General features: G+C 42.2%; 2 protein-coding genes across 2 annotated transcripts; one reads left to right on the forward strand and one right to left on the reverse strand.

Annotated features, from left to right (window-relative positions):
• On the forward strand, nt 1–4,615 carry LOC136435675 (E3 ubiquitin-protein ligase TRIM45-like). Its single transcript, XM_066429321.1, has 2 exons — nt 1–81; nt 1,974–4,615. Exons 1-2 carry the CDS (start codon nt 71–73, stop codon nt 4,048–4,050), a joined length of 2,088 nt encoding a protein of 695 aa, XP_066285418.1. The 5' UTR covers nt 1–70; the 3' UTR covers nt 4,051–4,615.
• Nucleotides 4,616–7,859: 3,244 nt separating this feature from the next.
• On the reverse strand, nt 7,860–17,586 carry LOC136435955 (cytochrome P450 2D4-like). The gene is made up of 7 exons (XM_066429663.1): nt 17,316–17,586; nt 15,181–15,385; nt 13,096–13,646; nt 12,633–12,735; nt 11,786–11,985; nt 11,024–11,150; nt 7,860–8,412 (listed from the first exon to the last, which is right to left on the reverse strand). The coding sequence occupies exons 1-7, from the start codon at nt 17,487–17,489 to the stop codon at nt 8,228–8,230; spliced, it is 1,545 nt and encodes a 514-aa protein (XP_066285760.1). The 5' UTR covers nt 17,490–17,586; the 3' UTR covers nt 7,860–8,227.
• Nucleotides 17,587–18,458: the final 872 nt, after the last annotated feature.

The raw sequence follows: 18,458 nt of genomic DNA on the forward strand, positions 1-18,458 counted from the left end.
CTCCCTGCTGTGCTTTTTGGCGGGGGAAAGTTGAGCTGAGTAGACGTGTCGTCCGTCGTCTGACAGAAAAATGCCGAAAAGGTATGATATTATCTTTATTTCTCACCATATTTTTTATCAAGAAGCAATAATGATATTCCTAGATACAGGGGAATCAATATAGAGCCGTGTTTTAAGTCATTTTTTGTCAGCTCTATCGCAGAGGGTCGGAAAGGGGGTGGGGGGCAAGGCCAAGCAAAGTTGCGAGTTTTTTCTTTCCAACTTTATGTATATGATAGAAATATTTATGAAGGGAATGTGAGATTTGGATTGATAAAATAACGTTGATCAGCATGTTTGTAATACTGGATATAGCCTACATATCTGAAACTAGAATTTGGTTGATCTAGTTTGTGGAAAATGGGCTGTTCCAAAAAATAGTTGAAAGGGGGGGTGGAAGAGGCTGGATTGGAAGGGGGGTAGGGTTCAAGCATCTGGATTAGGAACCAGGGAGGGTTTGTGTAATTTTGGATTAGGAACTAGGGGGGGTTGAGCAATTTTTGACCCGGAACTAGGGTCAGTTGGGCCATTTTGGATTAGGAACTAGGGGGGGTTTGACCAATTTCTGGATTGGAGCTAGGGTAGGGACAAAACCCGATTTTGTACCTCTTCCACCCCCCCTCCACAACTTTTTTTTGGAGCAGCCCAATTTGATTATGCAAATTTTCCACAGAGGAAGATCAACCAAATTCCCGTAAGGCGTAGGCAGACTATTTTCATTTCATGTAATTCTTAGGGAAAACCGTCTTAGTCACATATTTCGTAGCAAGGCGACCAAATTTTTGTCATCGCTTTCCTGTTTTTTAGCGTAAGGCCACAGCAAGTAAATTTTATGGATGACATCCTCCGCAGACTCCAAAATTAATGAGATAGGGCGAAAAAAAAACAAGGTGGGCCAAAAAAAACAAGATTCCTATATTTGCAAATTTTGAGATCATAATTCTTGTTAAACAAGAATTGAGGCGACGAAATATGATATCATGACCAACAGGTCTTTTAGTCCTGTAGTCAACCAATGTATTAGTCCTGTATTCATTCATATATAACATAAAACCTCCTTGATTCAACAGTAAACATGTCCTTGTAGATGTGTATACATCTCAATAGACTAACTACAACAAATGCAGAGAAGAGCTTGTTGTAACATCATCTGAAGCAACTACACTGGGTATTCATATGCGATAAAACACCTTCTGTATACAGCTGAATTAACTAGACACCCCCCCCCCCCATTATTTATATAATGTCCTTGCTAGAACAAATGCAGAAAACAGCTTGTTATCATACCATCATGGGCAGGAACTACACTGGGTATTCATATGCAATGAAACACCTTAGACTGTCAACGTTTACGACATATTTGCCAATTTTTGGCATGTTGACCATCGTCGGAGGGGGCAATGAAATTTCTTGTTTTTTATTTCGAAATCAGGCGAAAATTAATGAGCGCGCTGATGTCATCCATAAAAATTACTTGCTGTGGCCTAATTCGTAGGTTTTTTCTTTCTCAGTTTCTGATTCAGCGTGAAGCATTGTCGTAACCCCCCCCTCCCCATGCAGACTCTCTTTGAGTTGTCATATTGCATTTGACAGTGCAGTAACTACAACCACAGTAAATTTAAGAAAGTTATCACTGTTTTTGTCAAACCCATCAGCATTTGACCAGTTTCTTTCTTTTTCTACTGGTGCTTTTTGGTGCATTTTTTTCTGTATTCTAGTCAGTTGCCAGTTAGATTCAAAGAAAGGAAAATTACTTGTCGAATTGTACCAGTTGCTTCACTAGCAAAGGCAACATGATTGTTACTTATAAGTCAGCCTTTTGGTAAAAGCAGTATGTGGATTTGTCTAAGATTGCAAGATATTTGTATTGAAAGCTTTGCGAGCACCAAGCAAGTCATACAGTACTCTAACCTAACTGAATGATTTTGTTACAGAAAAAAATCTGACCATGCGAAAGGGTCTAAGTCTAAGGAAGAAACTAAGGCAGACACCTTACTCAACAAGATTTCGGGTGACTTTCTTGAGTGTCCTGTATGTCTGGAGCCCTTAAAAGATCCCAAGATCCTGCCGTGTATTCACACCTTCTGTGAGGGTTGTCTTAAGAAGGTTGTTGAACAGCAAGGTGATGCGAAAGACAAGTTTCCATGCCCAACATGTCGGACTGACACCGTACTACCAGTAGCTGGTGTCGCTTGGCTCAAAAACAACTTCTTTGTCCAAAGCTTGAGTGACACAGTTCAGGCTCACAAGTGTCTAGTTAGCAAGGAGGATGACAAAATGCAATGTGACAACTGTGAAGAAGAAGAAGCTGGCCATGGCTGTGTTGTCTGTGAAGAGTTCTTCTGTGATGAGTGCATTTGTGCCCACCGTCGTCTCAAACGTACGCGCAGTCATGAAGTCATCGGTTCTGCGGAGTTAAAAGAGCATCTGATCACCAAGACAGGAACGCTGAAGTCGAAATCACTGCCAATCTGTCCAAAACATGATGATGAGAAGATGAAGTTCTACTGTGAGACTTGCAAGCACCCCATCTGCCGAGATTGCACAGTATTGCAGCACAAGAACCACCAGTATGGCTACCTGGCAGACACTGTGTGCGATGTTAGGGCAGAAATCAAAAACAAACTAGAAGCTGCCAGGCAGAAAATCACAGAATACCGATACAAGGCAAGCGCTGTAGCCATGAAGCAAGGTGAACTGTACATGAAGAGTAAGAAAGCTGCAGACGACATCAGTGCCACTGCAAAGGAGGAGATCAAGTATTTGACAAGCCTTGTGAAGCGTAAGCAGACTGTATTGGAAGAAAGGTTAGCAGCCATCACAGCAGACCGTTCCAGGCAGCTCTTTTCTATATCAGACAGTGTTGTGAGCACCTTAGATGGTCTGTCCAGCACAGTGGACTTCTCAGAGAAGGTTATAGAACATGGCAGTGACTTTGACGTCATGAACGTTTACTCTGATGTCACGGCACGGCTACAGTCCTTGCTGGAAGGTTCGACCCCAGACATTCCTGATGACATCAGTCACATCATGTTTGAGCTGAAGACAGGACAGAAGAAAAAGTATGTTGTCCTTGGGAACAACAATGATGAAGATATCCAGGATGATGAGATGGGGGAAGAAAAAAAGTCCCGAGCTGAGGCCACCTTTCGTTTCACCGTGGACAACATCAGCCAGCTCAAAGAGAAGAAGCTCAGCCCTGCTGTCTTCATCCGCAACATGCCATGGAAGATACTAACCCGGCCTGAGCACAAGCCTAACAAGAAGAGCCTGGCCTTTTTCCTGCAGTGTGATGCTGGATCTGACAGCTTGTGGTCATGCTCTGCCTCAGCTAAGCTGCGATTGATTCCTCAGAAGAATGACATTCAGACTTTTGAAAAGGGTTTTAGTCATGTCTTCCACCGCAAGGAGTATAGCTGGGGGTTCCCAGTGTTCATGCCATGGCATGAGGTGTGTGATCCAGAGAAGGGATATATCAAGGATGACAAAATCATACTGGAGACTCACGTGAAGGTAGATGCTCCTCATGGCATGAAGGAAATCATCCGTGGTAACATTTTCAGTGAAGAAGAGCTGGGGAAGGAGATAGAATTGAAGAAGGTAACAAACTTCCGTTTCACTGTGGAAAACATCAGCAAGCTCATGGAGAAGAAGCTCAGCTATACGTTTTTCATCCGCCACCTGCCCTGGAAAATAGTGGCCGTGCCTGAAACCAATACCCAGCCGCCCAACAACAAGACCCTTGGTGTCTACCTGCAGTGTGATGCCGATTCCAACAGCTTTTGGTCCTGCTGTACATCAGTCGAGTTGCGGTTGATCCCACAGAAGAAAGGTGTTCAGGTGTATAAACAGAAGTTTGAACACGTCTTCTACGGTAATGATAACAAACGGGGGTTCCCGAAATTCATGAAGTGGGATGAGGTGTGTGATCCAGAAAAGGGATACAACAAGGATGACAAGATCATACTGGAGGCTTCTGTAAAGTCAAGTGCTGCTTGTGCCATGGTCTGAGACTCAAAGAAGTAGGCAAGGTAATATATGCTGTTTAAATCAGTTTCATGACATAGAGTGTCCTTCAATTTGTGTCAGGAAGCAAAGCCTACCCATAATTTAAGAGAATGGATAGTCCCAATGTCTGCATTACCAGGAGACAAATGAAAAAGCGTGTAAGACTGATGCAAGAACAGTAGCAGGGCTCGAAATTTTGGAAATAGGCGCACTGGTGCACCCAACCCAAAAAATTAGGTGCACAGAAAGAATTTTGAGTGCACCGCATAAAACAATTTACACAGTTTAACACTTATGAGAACTACAATCTATAGCTAACTTCAAAATTTCAAACAAGTAATACATCAAATAAAATGTATTGTGTACAATAGAACCTTTACCCAAATCTATAGCCTATAAAAATATCTAGGTGCACCAGTGCACCCACAGTCAAAAATTAGGTGCACAGCTTCAAATTTGGGTGCACAAAGCACATGCACCCATTATTTCGAGCCCTGAGTAGGGACAGATGTTAAGATAATAGGGCTGAAAAGAAGTGTGCTATAGAATTTGGAGGAAAACTTTGGTGCAAGAAGGTCCCTAACAAAGCACATGCACCCATTATTTCGAGCCCTGAGTAGGGACAGATGTTAAGATAATAGGGCTGAAAAGAAGTGTGCTATAGAATTTGGAGGAAAACTTTGGTGCAAAAATATTGACACCGACATATACGGAAGAGAATTCGAAGGGAAAAAAAAAGAGAAAGCATGCAAACACTGTCAACACCAGAATATTTTCATGTCTGTTTTTGCTCAGGCAAGGGTGATAAATCATGAAATGAAACAGATTGTGAAGATTAAGAACAACTTTCTCTCTCGGTTACTGCACATACATGTGCATTACGTAGATACTGTTGTAGTATAAGTCTGTAGTGCCTCTACTAGAAAATCTCTAGAATTAAAGTGCGAAATAATCTAGTATTTACCATTGTATTCTCAGCACGCATGCGTTCCTTTACTTAACTAACTAACTAACTAAGTTGTAGGTCGTATCAGGTTGCTTATTGCTAAAAAAAGGAAAAGTTGCACTGGCACACCTAAATATTTAGGTGCACGCAGAAAGAATTTTGTACAACATGAAATAAAATAGAACATCAGCCAAGCGTACTTATAATGCCTTCTGCATATTCTGAAGTTCTAAAGCTTACGTCAACCTTTTAAACAAATAATACACCAAAGTACAACAAAAGTTATATTTTCTGATACTTCAATTTCATGAACATTTTTTCTACTAAATGTACAATAGTTCACCCTGTTATACTAGATAGCCTACCAACATAGCTAGGTGCACAGCTCCAATTTTATGCACATGCACCCAATGTTTTGAGGCCTAATAGTACTGTATTTCAGAAGAATTTTATATTAGGCTGCACCAAGTAATTTAATGGATGACGTCCACGCGCGCATTGATTTTGGTCTGTTCCCAGAAAAAAAAACACAAGAAATTCCTTTTCCTTTGTAACTTTGACCAATGAGAGTACCGTAAATCGTAAAACTAACGTAAAACTCGTCACGCGAAATGCATAAATAAACGCCTAAGGCTATTGGCAGGATCATCCTATCAGCAGTAGAAAAAAATTAACTGCTGAAAGGCGATCCTGTCAGCAGTGGAAAAATCTGCATTGCTGACAGGATCAAAATTCCGCTTCCTGTAACTATGACCAAAGAGAGTGCCGCAAATCGTAAGATTAACGTAAAACTCGCCACGCGAAATGCATAAATAAACGCCTAAGGCTATTGGCAGGATCATCCTGTCAGCAGTAGAAAAAAATGCACTACTGACAGGATGATCCTGACAGCACAGAAACAGGACAGGACAACAACTGCTGTTCAACTTCAACTGATTTATTAACATGTATATTATTGCTGTTTTCATGATGAATAAAAGAATTGTTAGTTGTTACACTGTGTTCTCTCATTCAATTTGTGACCTAACATGTGTCGTCGACTATTATATTTCAAATCTATGCATCTTGTTTTTTTCGGCCCTTCTTGTTTGTTTTTTTTGCGCTCTCGCATTAGATTTAGGGGTCTCCAAAGCATGTCATCCATAAAAATTACTTGGTGCAGGCTTACAGGCAGTAACTTGCCTGTTCACTACATTTTGTATCTATAACATTCAAGAATTCTTCAAATACATCAACGTACAATTCCTAAGCATTGTGAGACTCTTGCACCAGCTGACCATGTTGCAATGAATGTTAAGATTATCATTTGTTAATAGTATTTAGTATCGGTTGCAACAACTAAACTTTGAATCATTGTAAGATTTCCCTTTTTTTGTGATAAATTGATTTTCCCCTCTTTGTAAAATGTTGCACTTACAATTTAACATATATGATAGAATTACATGTTTTTTCTATAACATTTAGATTTAGCTAATATTTAGCATTTATTATCTTATCTAAGAACAACAACTGAATGTTGCAGTTACATTAAGATTTATATTTATCAATTAATAATAATTTGTTATTATTATTTGCAGACAATGTACACCAAATAACCAAGGCATGTTTCATTTATGTTAAGGTTTAATATTTTATCTTATGAGTATCATAATATCTGTAGAATGCAGTTGACCTTTGAAAATTCTGTTTCCTTCTTTAGGTCAATAAACTTATTATTTTCACCAAGAAGGTCATGTTTTTTGTGTGTGTCAGTATGTTTGTAAACAGCATTAGTCAGTTGTGGATGGATTTTTTTATGATAGTTGGTCTGCTGGTTTTCAAAGGAAGAAACAATTAGATTATGGGCCTGCTTAGCGGCTTTTGACAGTACTGCAGAAAACTAAGATTTGGAAGTCATTTTGAAGAGTTTGGACTATTCCAATTATTTGAAATACCATCTGCCGAACGAAGGAGGTAACTAATCACCATCGAAGTATATAAATTTGGCATATAAAGTCTACAGGGCGTCAGATGACAAAAAGTACCAGTGAGGAGGTTAAAAATACTTCCTTTGTACTAGTGAGGATTAAAATGAGATACCTTTACCCCCTCTACCATCCTTTTTGAAATAGCCCGATTCTTCGCAGAATCCCACACGGTAACAGTTTAGGCGGGAAAAGTTAGTTTGAGCAAACCTTGGTTTGAGCAGAACAGACGTCCGTCCAGCCCCGAAAATGCCGAAAAATTTGATATCCTCGTCATTTTTCTTCAAATATTGAAGTAGAAACAATTAAGGTATACCCTAGATGCTGTGTAAACATATGACGAGCCATATAAGCTAGTTCGGAGTTGCTACTACGCATGTGCAGTGTCAAAGGTGAAGGCCCCCGCGAGGGAAACAGTGCTCGCCTCCACATTGTCTCGATTTGCATAACAACGCCCAGACGGGTCTTGTTTCCGTCGCGGGGGCCTTCACCTTTGACACTGCACATGCGTAGTAGCAACTCCGAACTAGCTTATTTTAATGCATTTCACCTCAATATTTCGATGTTCGATCTCGGCATATTCGTGGGGAGGGGGGCAAGAAAAGTTGTGTGTGTTCAGGAACAGTTTTTATGCGTTTTTCCTTGCACGACAGAAAGAAATCGTTTTCGTTTGTAAAAAGTGTCTACACACCCAGCATGTTTGGAATACATGACATAACCTAAGCGTGGGGACTACACAATGCGTCTTTGCTTTGTTATTAATATTAATAACTTAGCTATAGCAACAAGCTTCAGTTCATTGATGTATCGAAACTTTTTAACATATGTAGGTTGCACCCAAAGGTGATGCCATGTGTAGTAAGAAATATAGAATAAATAAACAAACTTTCCACATAATCCCATAATGGTTTAAACATTTTACAGTCAAAGACAAAGTACTCTATATATTCTATAATATCGCAAAAAAAAATACACTAATTATACATTATTCCCATCTTGCGCAACAATATTCTGGTCGAATAAATATTATGCTATATCTTCCATTGCATATTAAAAAGTAACACACACACTATTGTCGAATTAAACAATCGTATTATCAATACGTACCTACCCACCTAACCAATATCGTGAACATCTAAGTTGAGTTCTGCTGTTTACATCAAACACAAATGCAAATCTGTTTTAAAAATCATAACTTTTTCTATTCAAAATGTGCATAGATAATGGCTTTTCTTGCCCTATATTTTTTTCATTGACAATTCTGTTGAAGTTAGCCACGTGGAACAGCGCACAGTTCAAAGGGGAAAGGCGTATTGATAACACCGCCCGATTTTCCCACCATGGACGGCTTAGGTGCGCCCTCTGGCAGATGGAAGGTGAAACGCTGCATCAGGGAGACAAACAGCATGAAGAGCTCCATCTTGGCCAGCTGTTCACCAAGGCATATCCGATGGCCTGGAGAAAATATGGTTAGCAAGGGTGGTTAACAGCATTGTAATGTCTCAATCTTAAGACGTCACAAGACTTCTATCTAAGGTTCCGTGCGTTCCATTTGCTGTTGGCCAAACAACGCGTGTTCCATTTGGGTTATATTACCTGAGGTCATGCTGCAGGAACACACGCACATTGAAATGAATGTAGCTTAGATCATTACAAAACATCCATTATTGCATGAGGAGGGAGTGAAATATGCTGTCTGTGATACCAATGATACTAGTATGTGAGGGTTAAACAAATAACTCAAAAGTTTATTGCGTCCAATGTTGCTGCACTTATCATGTGCTTTTTTAGCGTAATTCAGTCAGGCTATCAGAAAACCGGTACCAATCAGATACTGATATACATTTAGAAAAGGGAAGAAGAAAAAAAGCCAAGACGACTGATATGGAGGATACCTGTCCGACACCATTTCCTTTTGTTTTTATAAACAATATTAATGAACACGTGGATACTATCCCCTCCATGGATATAGTATGGGCTCAATGTGGCATCGTGTGGCGCAATAGGTAGGGCGTTTCGCCTAGAACCGAGTGGTCCCGGGATCGAAACCCCGATATGCCCCGATGTTGTGCCCTTGGGAAAGGCACTTTACACGACTTTATTTCCACACTCCACCCAGGTTTGAATGGGTTGGGGAAGGTCGTATCTAGTTCACCTGCTGGCACAGAATACATTACGAACTGGCTCAATTCAGAAGCGTATAATGCAAATGAGCGGTCTGGACGTAGACAGGCGGAGTTTTATTGACTCTCGGCTAGGTGTCAATTACTATGCTAATCCCCACAGCACACACAGCCAGCCCTGATCTAGAATTCCCATTATGTTCAACAAATCTCCCCCAGACTATTTAAGTCTTCCCCAACAGGGCTCACTAAAGCCAGTACTATGAGCTAACGTTAATCCTACCGTTATGTTTGAAACACACGTCCGCTAATTGTGGTATTCAGACTCCCTATAGGTTGAGTTTCCTCAACAGGGTTCACTGAATCCAATCCTGAGCTAGACCTAGCTACCGTTATGTTTGAAACACACGTCCGCTATATATAAATTGTGATATGCAATCTCCCTATAAGTTGAGTTTCCCCAACAGGGTTCACTGAATCTCATCCTGAGCTAGACCTACCGTTGTGTTTGAAACACACGTCCGCTAATTGTGGTATTCAGTCTCCCTATAAGTTGAGTTTCCCCAACAGGGTTCACTGAATCCAATCCTGAGCTAGACCTACCGTTATGTTTGAAACACATGTCCGCTAATTGTGGTATTCAGTCTCCCTATAAGTTGAGTTTCCCCAACAGGGTTCACTGAATCCAATCCTGAGCTAGACCTAGCTACCGTTATGTTTGAAGCACACGTCCGCTATATATAAATTGTGGTATTCAGTCTCCCTATAAGTTGAGTTTCCCCAACAGGGTTCACTGAATCCAATCCTGAGCTAGACCTAGCTACCGTAATGTTTGAAACACACGTCCACTAAATATAAATTGTGATATTCAGTCTCCCTATAAGTTGAGTTTCCTCAACAGGGTTCACTGAATCCAATCCTGAGCTAGACCTACCGTTATGTTTGAAACACACGTCCGCTATATATAAATTGTGGTATTCAGTCTCCCTATAAGTTGAGTTTCCTCAACAGGGTTCACTGAATCCAATCCTGAGCTACACCTACCGTTATGTTTGAAACACACATCCGCTATATATAAATTGTGGTATTCAGTCTCCCTATAAGTTGAGTTTCCCCAACAGGGTTCACTGAATCCAATCCTGAGCTAGACCTACCGTTATGTTTGAAACACACGTCCGCTATTTGTGGTATTCAGTCTCCCTATAAGTTGAGTTTCCCCAACAGGGTTCACTGAATCCAATCCTGAGCTAGACCTAGCTAGAACTTTGGCAACACAAATGCCATGGTTGACGTTGATTCCTGCCATGGGGCTAGAACGATCCGCGTGTGTGGCCAACACCGCTTCCCACGCTAAAGTGACCACTCTGAGACAGATGGCCCGTGATATCTACGTCACAGGAAAGGACGTCACAGGAAAGGAGAGCGCTGATTGGCTTCACTATTGAAAGGAAATTCCGTCACCGAACTGTGAAGGAAGACCATTGTTTAGCTCTCTAATGAAAGCATGTGAATACAGGAGACCGGTTTACATATCTTCAAGCATCCACTGTTCCCAAATCAGCCAGCTAGAGAAACTCCAGTCAGCCAGAGAAGTTCCGGGATTGTACAAGGATACAAGGCATTGGTATCTGGTGTCTTTGGTCTAGAGTCAAGCTACCACACGGTTATTTGCTAGCGCCAAGGTGCCAATAGCACTCCGCACAGCGGGGGAGCCGCAGAAACTGCGGTTTTCCATAATACGCTTCTGAATTGGCTCAGTTCGTAATGAGCAGCCGCCCAGACCCTTGTGACAGTTCTACAAAGTGCAAGTGTGGAGCCAATATGTATCTGTTGTGAATTATGTGATTGTAAACCCTGCAGCAATTCAGCACTGGCTGCCATTGCACGGGTGATTTCTGACCAATATACCAATGTAGATACAAAATTCCCGCCTTGTGACTCACCTACAGAAAACGGGATGACCGCCTCGTGCTTGACGAAGTTTCCGTCCTGATCCAGGAAACGTTCGGGTCGGAACTTGCTTGGCTCTGGGAACAGCTGAGGGTCCATGTGCACCGACCACAGGTTGACCTGTAACAACGTATCACGTAGAACTTGCATGGGTGAATTAATACATGTAAATGATTAACAACATTAATTGCCCGATACCATGATGAGTTATGAAAGACGGAGGGACAAAACAGAGAGTGAGAGGGGGTGGGGGGCAGATGGAGTAATGGAGGGAGGCACAGATAGAAAGTGGGTTATTGAGTAAATAGTAGAATAGAGTAGAGTAGAGTAGAATAGAGTAGAGTAGAGTAGAGTAGAGTAGAGTAGAGTGGAGTGGAGTGGAGTGGAGTGGAGTGGAGTGGAGTAGAGTAGAGTAGAGTAGAGTAGAGTAGAGTAGAGTAGAGTAGAGTAGAGTAGAGTAGAGTAGAGTAGAGTAGAGTAGAGTACGTAGAGTAGAGTAGAGTAGAGTAGTGTGGTTGGGGGGGGGGTGTCACAGGAAATCATTCAGATAAATAAGGTACCAAACAAATTACAACAAAAATTTGACTGAATAATTAATAAATACTGTTACTGTAACAATAGATGCTTGTGTACATGTAGATAAATGTATTGAATAGATAAAGGACCAATACACGTCATTACAGATATCAATAGTTGGGTTGATGGACGGATCAGTCTATTGGTAAAATAATAATTAACAGCATAATTTTTCATACCATGATCATGGCTTCCTGGGGAATGTTGTAGCCATTGAGGGTGGTGTCCCTGGACGCTGCGTGGGGAACACTGAGGGGCACGATGGGTTTAATTCGCAGGACTTCCGCTAGGGTCGCATTCGTGTAGGGTAGCATGTTCCGTTGTGCGTAGGACGGCGGGGTCTGTCCCAGCACCGAGTCTATCTCCTGATGAACCTGTGGTCAGATGAGCTGTTATTGGGTGTTGGACGTCACGTGAGAATGACGTAATGTAGTGGCCGCCATATTTGTGGGTGAAATCGTTATGTGAAGAACAGTTGGTTTCTTTGCTCCTTGTTGCCTGTAGAGCTGTGCTACTACTATCCCACCACGTATCTAACTACCATGACCAAATCCTTTAGCCCCCCTCTCACTGGACCCGCGGCACGCTTGCGGCGTCGCTGCGGCCGTTCGAATTGACAAAGTACTCAACGAATTCTATCAACAACAAACGAATCTTTTCAAGCTTTTTGTGTTTTGTTGTCTTTTTGGTCATGCTTGTACGTTTTGAATGATATTTCCATTATAAAGTCAAGGGTAACACGAATCCAGTTAAGGACGCAGCGACGCCGCCAGCGTGCCACCTGTCCAGTGAAAGGGGGGCTTTTCTGGGTAGCCTGGATTCCAGCCTTCTTAGCTTTGACCCGCTAGCCACCGGATCTTGGGGAGCAGGCCAAAGCTAACAAAGCTGGACTTCAGGTTATTATATGAACCATGAAATGTCTATTTGCGCCAACCTGCTACTTTTCTTATTTGCCATTGGAAACTTATCTCAACAGACGGATTGCAGGGAAAATGCGATTTAACGTTACTAGACGTGACTGAATACCTGCCTTTTCCATGATTTCTGGGTTCTCCATCATGTACAGCAGGGCCCAACGAATGGTGGTGGCGGTGGTCTCGGTACCGGCCATGAACAAGTCTATCAGCACCTGGACAATGGGGTGAAAACATTCTTCAGTTTGATTTGATTTAACTACAGAAAAAAGTATAACCAGGGCTAGCCAACTAGCCGAAGGATATTACAAAAGGTTCGCCCTGGTAACTGAACAATATACAAAATTCAATACATACAAACTTTCATAAAACACGTTGAGACGTTTACGACCTAAATACAACTTTCTTCAGTTTCTTAGCTTCTGGAAAATAAATTGAATCATACACGTTTCCAAATTTCACATTTCTACCATACATTCATCTATATAACAACCATTTATCAATTGATTGGTTAATCAATCAATTAATTGACTGGTTAATTGATTGATTGATTGATCGAATTATGTTTAACCTACCTCCAGCAGCTGCTTGTCGGAGAAGTTCTCGCGAGATTTTTCGTCCTGAGCCCGCTGCTGCTCGAGGATGAAGGCATCGATAAAGTCCCGGATGTCGTTGGGGTCAAAGGTCGCCCTGTGCTTCTTTACCTGTTTACCGCAGAACTCTTGGAGAGCCTGAAACATTTTCAGCGATTTTTCTTCCTTTGATCTTCCGATGAGGCCGAGGTGTCGAAACATGGGGAGTATCATCGAAAGACGATCGATGACAGTGGGCTTCGATTCAACTGTGGCGTTCAACAGGCTAATAAGCCGGAGAAAATCAGGGTCGCCATATTCAAATCGGTCCCCAAAGACAATTGAACAAATGATGTTAGAAACGGCGTTTTGCATCGTGATTTTTAAATCGAACGGTTGTCCGTTTTGTGACAGAAATTCATGAACCAGCGCGTTGGCTTCTTCGTTGACCTTGCCTTCCAAACTCCGCTTGCCGACGCCGAAGTCCCGGAGGGTCGTCATGGCGAATTTGCGCTGATGTTTCCATTGTGGTCCGTAGGCAGCCATCAGTACACCTGGAAAACAAACTTCAACTTCAACTTCGATAGCCCCCAAATAACACCGCGAGGGGCAAAGTAGGGGGAGAGGAGGTCCCAGGCTAAGGCGGGCAGGCCTCCAGCCTGGCGCGGAATGACTCAACGGTGGGAGCCGTAACAACCGCGCCAGGCAGGGCGTACCACTCGGGGATGGTGCGGGGGAAGAATGAATGTTTGTAAGAGTCTGTCCGGGCGTTGAAACTTGAGCGTGTGGCTCCCCCGGGTGCGCCCCTGAGCTGGTTTCAGTATACTATCTGTGTTAATATTGTTGTAGTTATTGACTAGCTTAATAGAAAAAGGTGAGGCGGGCGTTCCTCCTCCTTTCAGAGAGAAGGGTCCACTGCAGGTCATTGAGCAAACAAACAATGGCTTTGTGACATCGTCGTTAAGTTATCATTGATAACAAAAACCATCAGACATATCACTCGTTGTCATTTAAATGTACACATTTTGCAACTTCCGTTACCGTTTGAAGTAAGACGTTCCTGGCATTATATATGCCACAAATTAGGTGACAAACTATTGTTTTTAATAGGAATTAAAACTTGTCTGGCTTTCAAAAACGACTGTTTGTTGCCTTATATGTAGCATATCCTAATGTCAAGAAAGTCTTACTTCAAACGGTAACGGAAGTACATTTATCTTAGATTATAACGAGAGATATATGCATAGGGCAGTTGAGACTTTGCAGCGAACACGTGGCTTGCCATTGTTAATCCGTACCCGTCACTAGTTCTGTAACTTACACGCACAAACTGCCAGTAATCTCATTTTATGAGGCTAGTAAGCAAAAAGAAAGAAAGGCGAAACATTGGGAAGAATGTAACGTTCATGCATGTGTAGCAAAATTGTCATTATGAACATGTACGTGTGTATGCTACCGACAATATAGCCGGAAATGTGCCTTTAGTACTAGAAGTATATCATCTGCCTTCCTGCCTACCTACGTGCACAGGCCAGAAACTGGCCCCTTGCTTTCCAGGTGGATCCTACAAGAAGTCCTGTCCCTTGCCCTAGCCTCTGCTTCCCGCATGTTTAAAACAATGTCCTTCACAATCTCTGGTCTTTCTATCTCTTAGTTGGTCTATCCCGGGGCCTGGGGGTAGCGAACTCCTGGCTGTAGGCTTTGTAGACTATTTATAGACTATTATCAGTTTAAATCCTCCCACACCATTATTGATGTATAGGGCGGTGCCCATCTTCGTTTCATAGCCCTGGGCCACACTGAGGTGCAATCACTGTAGCAGGGGGCTAGTCCACTTGCAGTGAAGTGTGTTTAACTTCCATAATGTTTCAGAAGTATGTACCATTTTTATAAAGTCTTTGGTATGACTCAATGCGCCTCTTGTCCAGAGGTGTCCTACCTGGGGCTTGAATCCCAGTCCTTCTGGTCCAAGTTATTTTAACCAGATGTGGTGAGAGACAGAAGCGCCGACCACTACACCACAGGGACACCCCCTAGACTATTATCAGTACATATACAAAATGCCTACGGCCGAGGACTTTGAATTACCTTTCGCTGTTGTCCCGTCCCCGCGTATACCTGCTATGTTCGGTGGGACTTTGCGACTGGAGAAATCATCAGCTCTCTTGACCAGGGCGGTCCGGATAGTCTCGTACCCAGTCAGGACGATGGTAGGACCCCGGCCGGTCCAGATGGTCATGACGTCACCGTACTGTTTGGACAGCTCCGTGAAAGTGGCGGGAAGAAAGACAGACTGGAAGTAGAATGTAGAACTAGAGTTAAATATTTGTGCTACATATACTTTAGGTTTGTTAGTTTAGCGATTACGGGGTCTTTTTTATGAATATGAATTGGTATTGAATTTTTCTTTTTATTTGAGTTGAATGTGTGAGAGTTGTGCGCCAATTTGTTAAAAGTAGAGAGAACACTAGCGACCCCAAAGCCATCCCTCCAAATAAAATTCTATGGCGACCCTGTGACGTCACGATTCAAGATGGCAGCCACTACACGTGCCAACGGATCCAACTAAGGTTATGCTACTCAAACCTGTAAAAATCTATCTCTTTGCAGAAACAATGTAAAATGTATAATAAAAACTAAAATAAGGAACATTTGCAAGGTAATACAACATATAACAATCCTTTTTTCCGCCGAATGGAAAAATGGATTGTTCGAAAATTGAATTTTAACAGTCACAGCCTTGCGTGCATAGAATCTGCTGTCGGCATATCCAGTTAATATGTAATATTATCACCCAATTCAACTAGAAAGGAAAACATCACACGAAGAGGTTATAGGGGAAATCGTATTAGAGTCGAGTTTTTCACCCCAAATACAGGAGATTGACAATCTTCTTGCTGTGATATTTTGAATCTTTGCTATTTACATCACTCGGCAAAATTTTGTTGAAAACAGATAAAACATCTTAACTTACATGCATATAACTGCTAAACTAGCCAACCCCCAGGTGTCACAGGCCTTAAACAGGCTGAGATGTGACCGAGCGGTCATTCGCTTTGAAAGCATGCAATGGTATAAGCGCTAGGTCAATGACCTCACGGTCATAGTTGTCATTCGGTCATTCAATAGTGTGCAATTCATGCCAAGCATCATGCCCAACTAGTACAAAGAAAGCACACTATGAAATTTGATTACAAACCTCAAAATGAAAAAAAAAGACTACAGTATGTGTCAATCTACCCTGACGCTGTCGAACCTTTTTTCTATTAGTGCGTCCTCAGAACACATTCAAGCAACTGAGTTTACTATATTCACTGACCTGTAAATCAAAACCTGCGATTATTTAAATTAGCGACGGGTCAATGGAATCGCCAGACGCGTCGGCCTTCAACAAACTCATGGCCCATAGCTAATTTGACCAACTCGACCCAACAACACCTCAACGCTTATTCTGGTCTAGTTGACCAGTTGTTAGGCCGAATAGCCTCTACCAGGCTCCGCGGATGGCTGGAAAAATTGTAGAAATTGGCCAAATAGAGTGTGCTAAGGGAGTCGGCTACGGAAGGAGGGTCCAATATGCCATCCATCATTTTCAGAGCGGCGAACTGTATACCCCTATAGCAGACTAACTCCTCTTGTATGTTTTCTGTCTATTTGGCCAATTTCTACTCTTTGCAGCCGTCTCTGGAGCCTGGTAGAGGCTAGGACCGAGATAGTATCGGGTCGAGTCGCCTTATCCACGGCACACCCCCTCTTCCCCGCCTCCTCCCCCCTTACACATACCCTCTGACACCCGAATTGAGGAACTGTGAATGATTAGACGAAAATTAGCCTTGCTTTCAACTATACATCTGTAAACAAGTTAGATAACTTTTAAAAAAATGGAAATGTTACTAGTTTGACAAGCTTGCAATTTCAAAGTGGCGTCCTGCTAAATCGGACCTGAAGGTAAGTTCAGCATATTTGGCTTACTGTAAATGAAGAAATGTTCGCGATGCTTTTATGTTGGCGGTTTTCGCGTCGACCGTTTCACTGCGAACTCAAATCCACCGTGAACCTTTTGTCCAATACTGTAACAGTATGTGACTATAGCGCTGGCGAAAACTTTAAACCACCGCGAATTGTCCATTTTCGCCTCAGCGTGAAGTAAAAACCACGCGAACTTAAATGCATTTACAGTGTATTACTAACTTTCCCGTCGCTTGTAGCGTCTAGTTTCTCACCTTAGCTAACAGGGGGATGTTTCCAACAAGCGGCCATGCCCTGGGTCCGGGTGGTAGGTTCTTGGGCCGCTGGACATACAGATATGTCAGCAGACACGCACACGTAGCCACCAGAAACGTCGGGATGTCGGCAAAATGGCGAGCAGCCGTCACAATTTCCAGCAAAATACTCATCTCTCTCGTGTTGTCCAACACGCTGCGTAACGTTTAGAAAAGCCGTGAAACCGTTACAGTTTAAAAATGGAAGGTTCTATGTCCTGTGCCGGCTGGGATACCACAATAAATACAAATGGCACGTACCAAAGTACCTTAACAGGGGTGATATGATAATTAGCATATTGGGCATTGGACGCAAAGTCACAGTTGCTGTTTCAGGAAAATAACTGATATACCCTTTTTTCAATATGGTATATTCATGACATACCAAAGTAGTACGATTATTTAGATTATTACTTTATTACTATCATTTACAACTGTCAAACATAAGAATCCCCCCCATAACTTTCTATTTGTGGGTACGCCCGAATAATGAAGGCCAAAAATGTTCTTCTGACCATGAGGGCGCTGAGCACTGACGTCATCTAGGGTGAATGACCTTTCGGTCAGGTATGCAACAACTTGTACAGCACGTAGGCAGAACGTAAGCGTTTATGGTCGTGCTTGTGTATTAAGGTTGATATCTCGTATAGGTTCATACAGTTGTGCCCAAAGACATATCTTATGCAACGGCTGATACTCCGATGCAACGTTGACCAAAATAGAACAAAAGAGATTCGGCAGTAATGATAGGTTTAAATAGAAGGCTGCTTATCGTATACGCATTACGTTCTGCCGACGTGCTTACTTGTACTAGCGCCACTGTGATCCTATAAGTTACCAAATTGTGCATTCGACACAAAGACACAGTTTTGTTTCTCATGAAAACAACCAGTTTAGGCTACTTCGTTCAGTGCTCTAGGGACCCCAAAATTAATGCAAGCGTGCGAATAAAAAAAAGGTTTGGAAAAAATATGCTTACATTTATGAAATTTACATGATAAACAAAACGGAAAGCACAGAATGTGGTATACCAAAAGATTTTTACTCGTTCACATCATGTTCTTTGACTTTTGAACTTATTTTGACAAGAGTTTTAGTCTCCCG

The sequence above is a fragment of the Branchiostoma lanceolatum genome, chromosome 5 (assembly GCF_035083965.1).
Source record: "Branchiostoma lanceolatum isolate klBraLanc5 chromosome 5, klBraLanc5.hap2, whole genome shotgun sequence".
Taxonomy (NCBI): Eukaryota; Metazoa; Chordata; class Leptocardii; order Amphioxiformes; family Branchiostomatidae; genus Branchiostoma; species Branchiostoma lanceolatum.

Excerpts from the sequence above, each read along its gene's own strand:
- LOC136435955 (XM_066429663.1), bottom strand. The coding sequence starts at position 17,489 with ATGAGTATTTTGCTGGAAATTGTGACGGCTGCTCGCCATTTTGCCGAC. Across the intron at positions 13,647-15,180 it reads GGACGGGACAACAGCGAAAG|GTGTACTGATGGCTGCCTAC; the intron begins GTAATTCAAAGT and ends TTTGTTTTCCAG. Across the intron at positions 11,151-11,785 it reads CCCAGGAAGCCATGATCATG|GTCAACCTGTGGTCGGTGCA; the intron begins GTATGAAAAATT and ends ACGTTGTTACAG.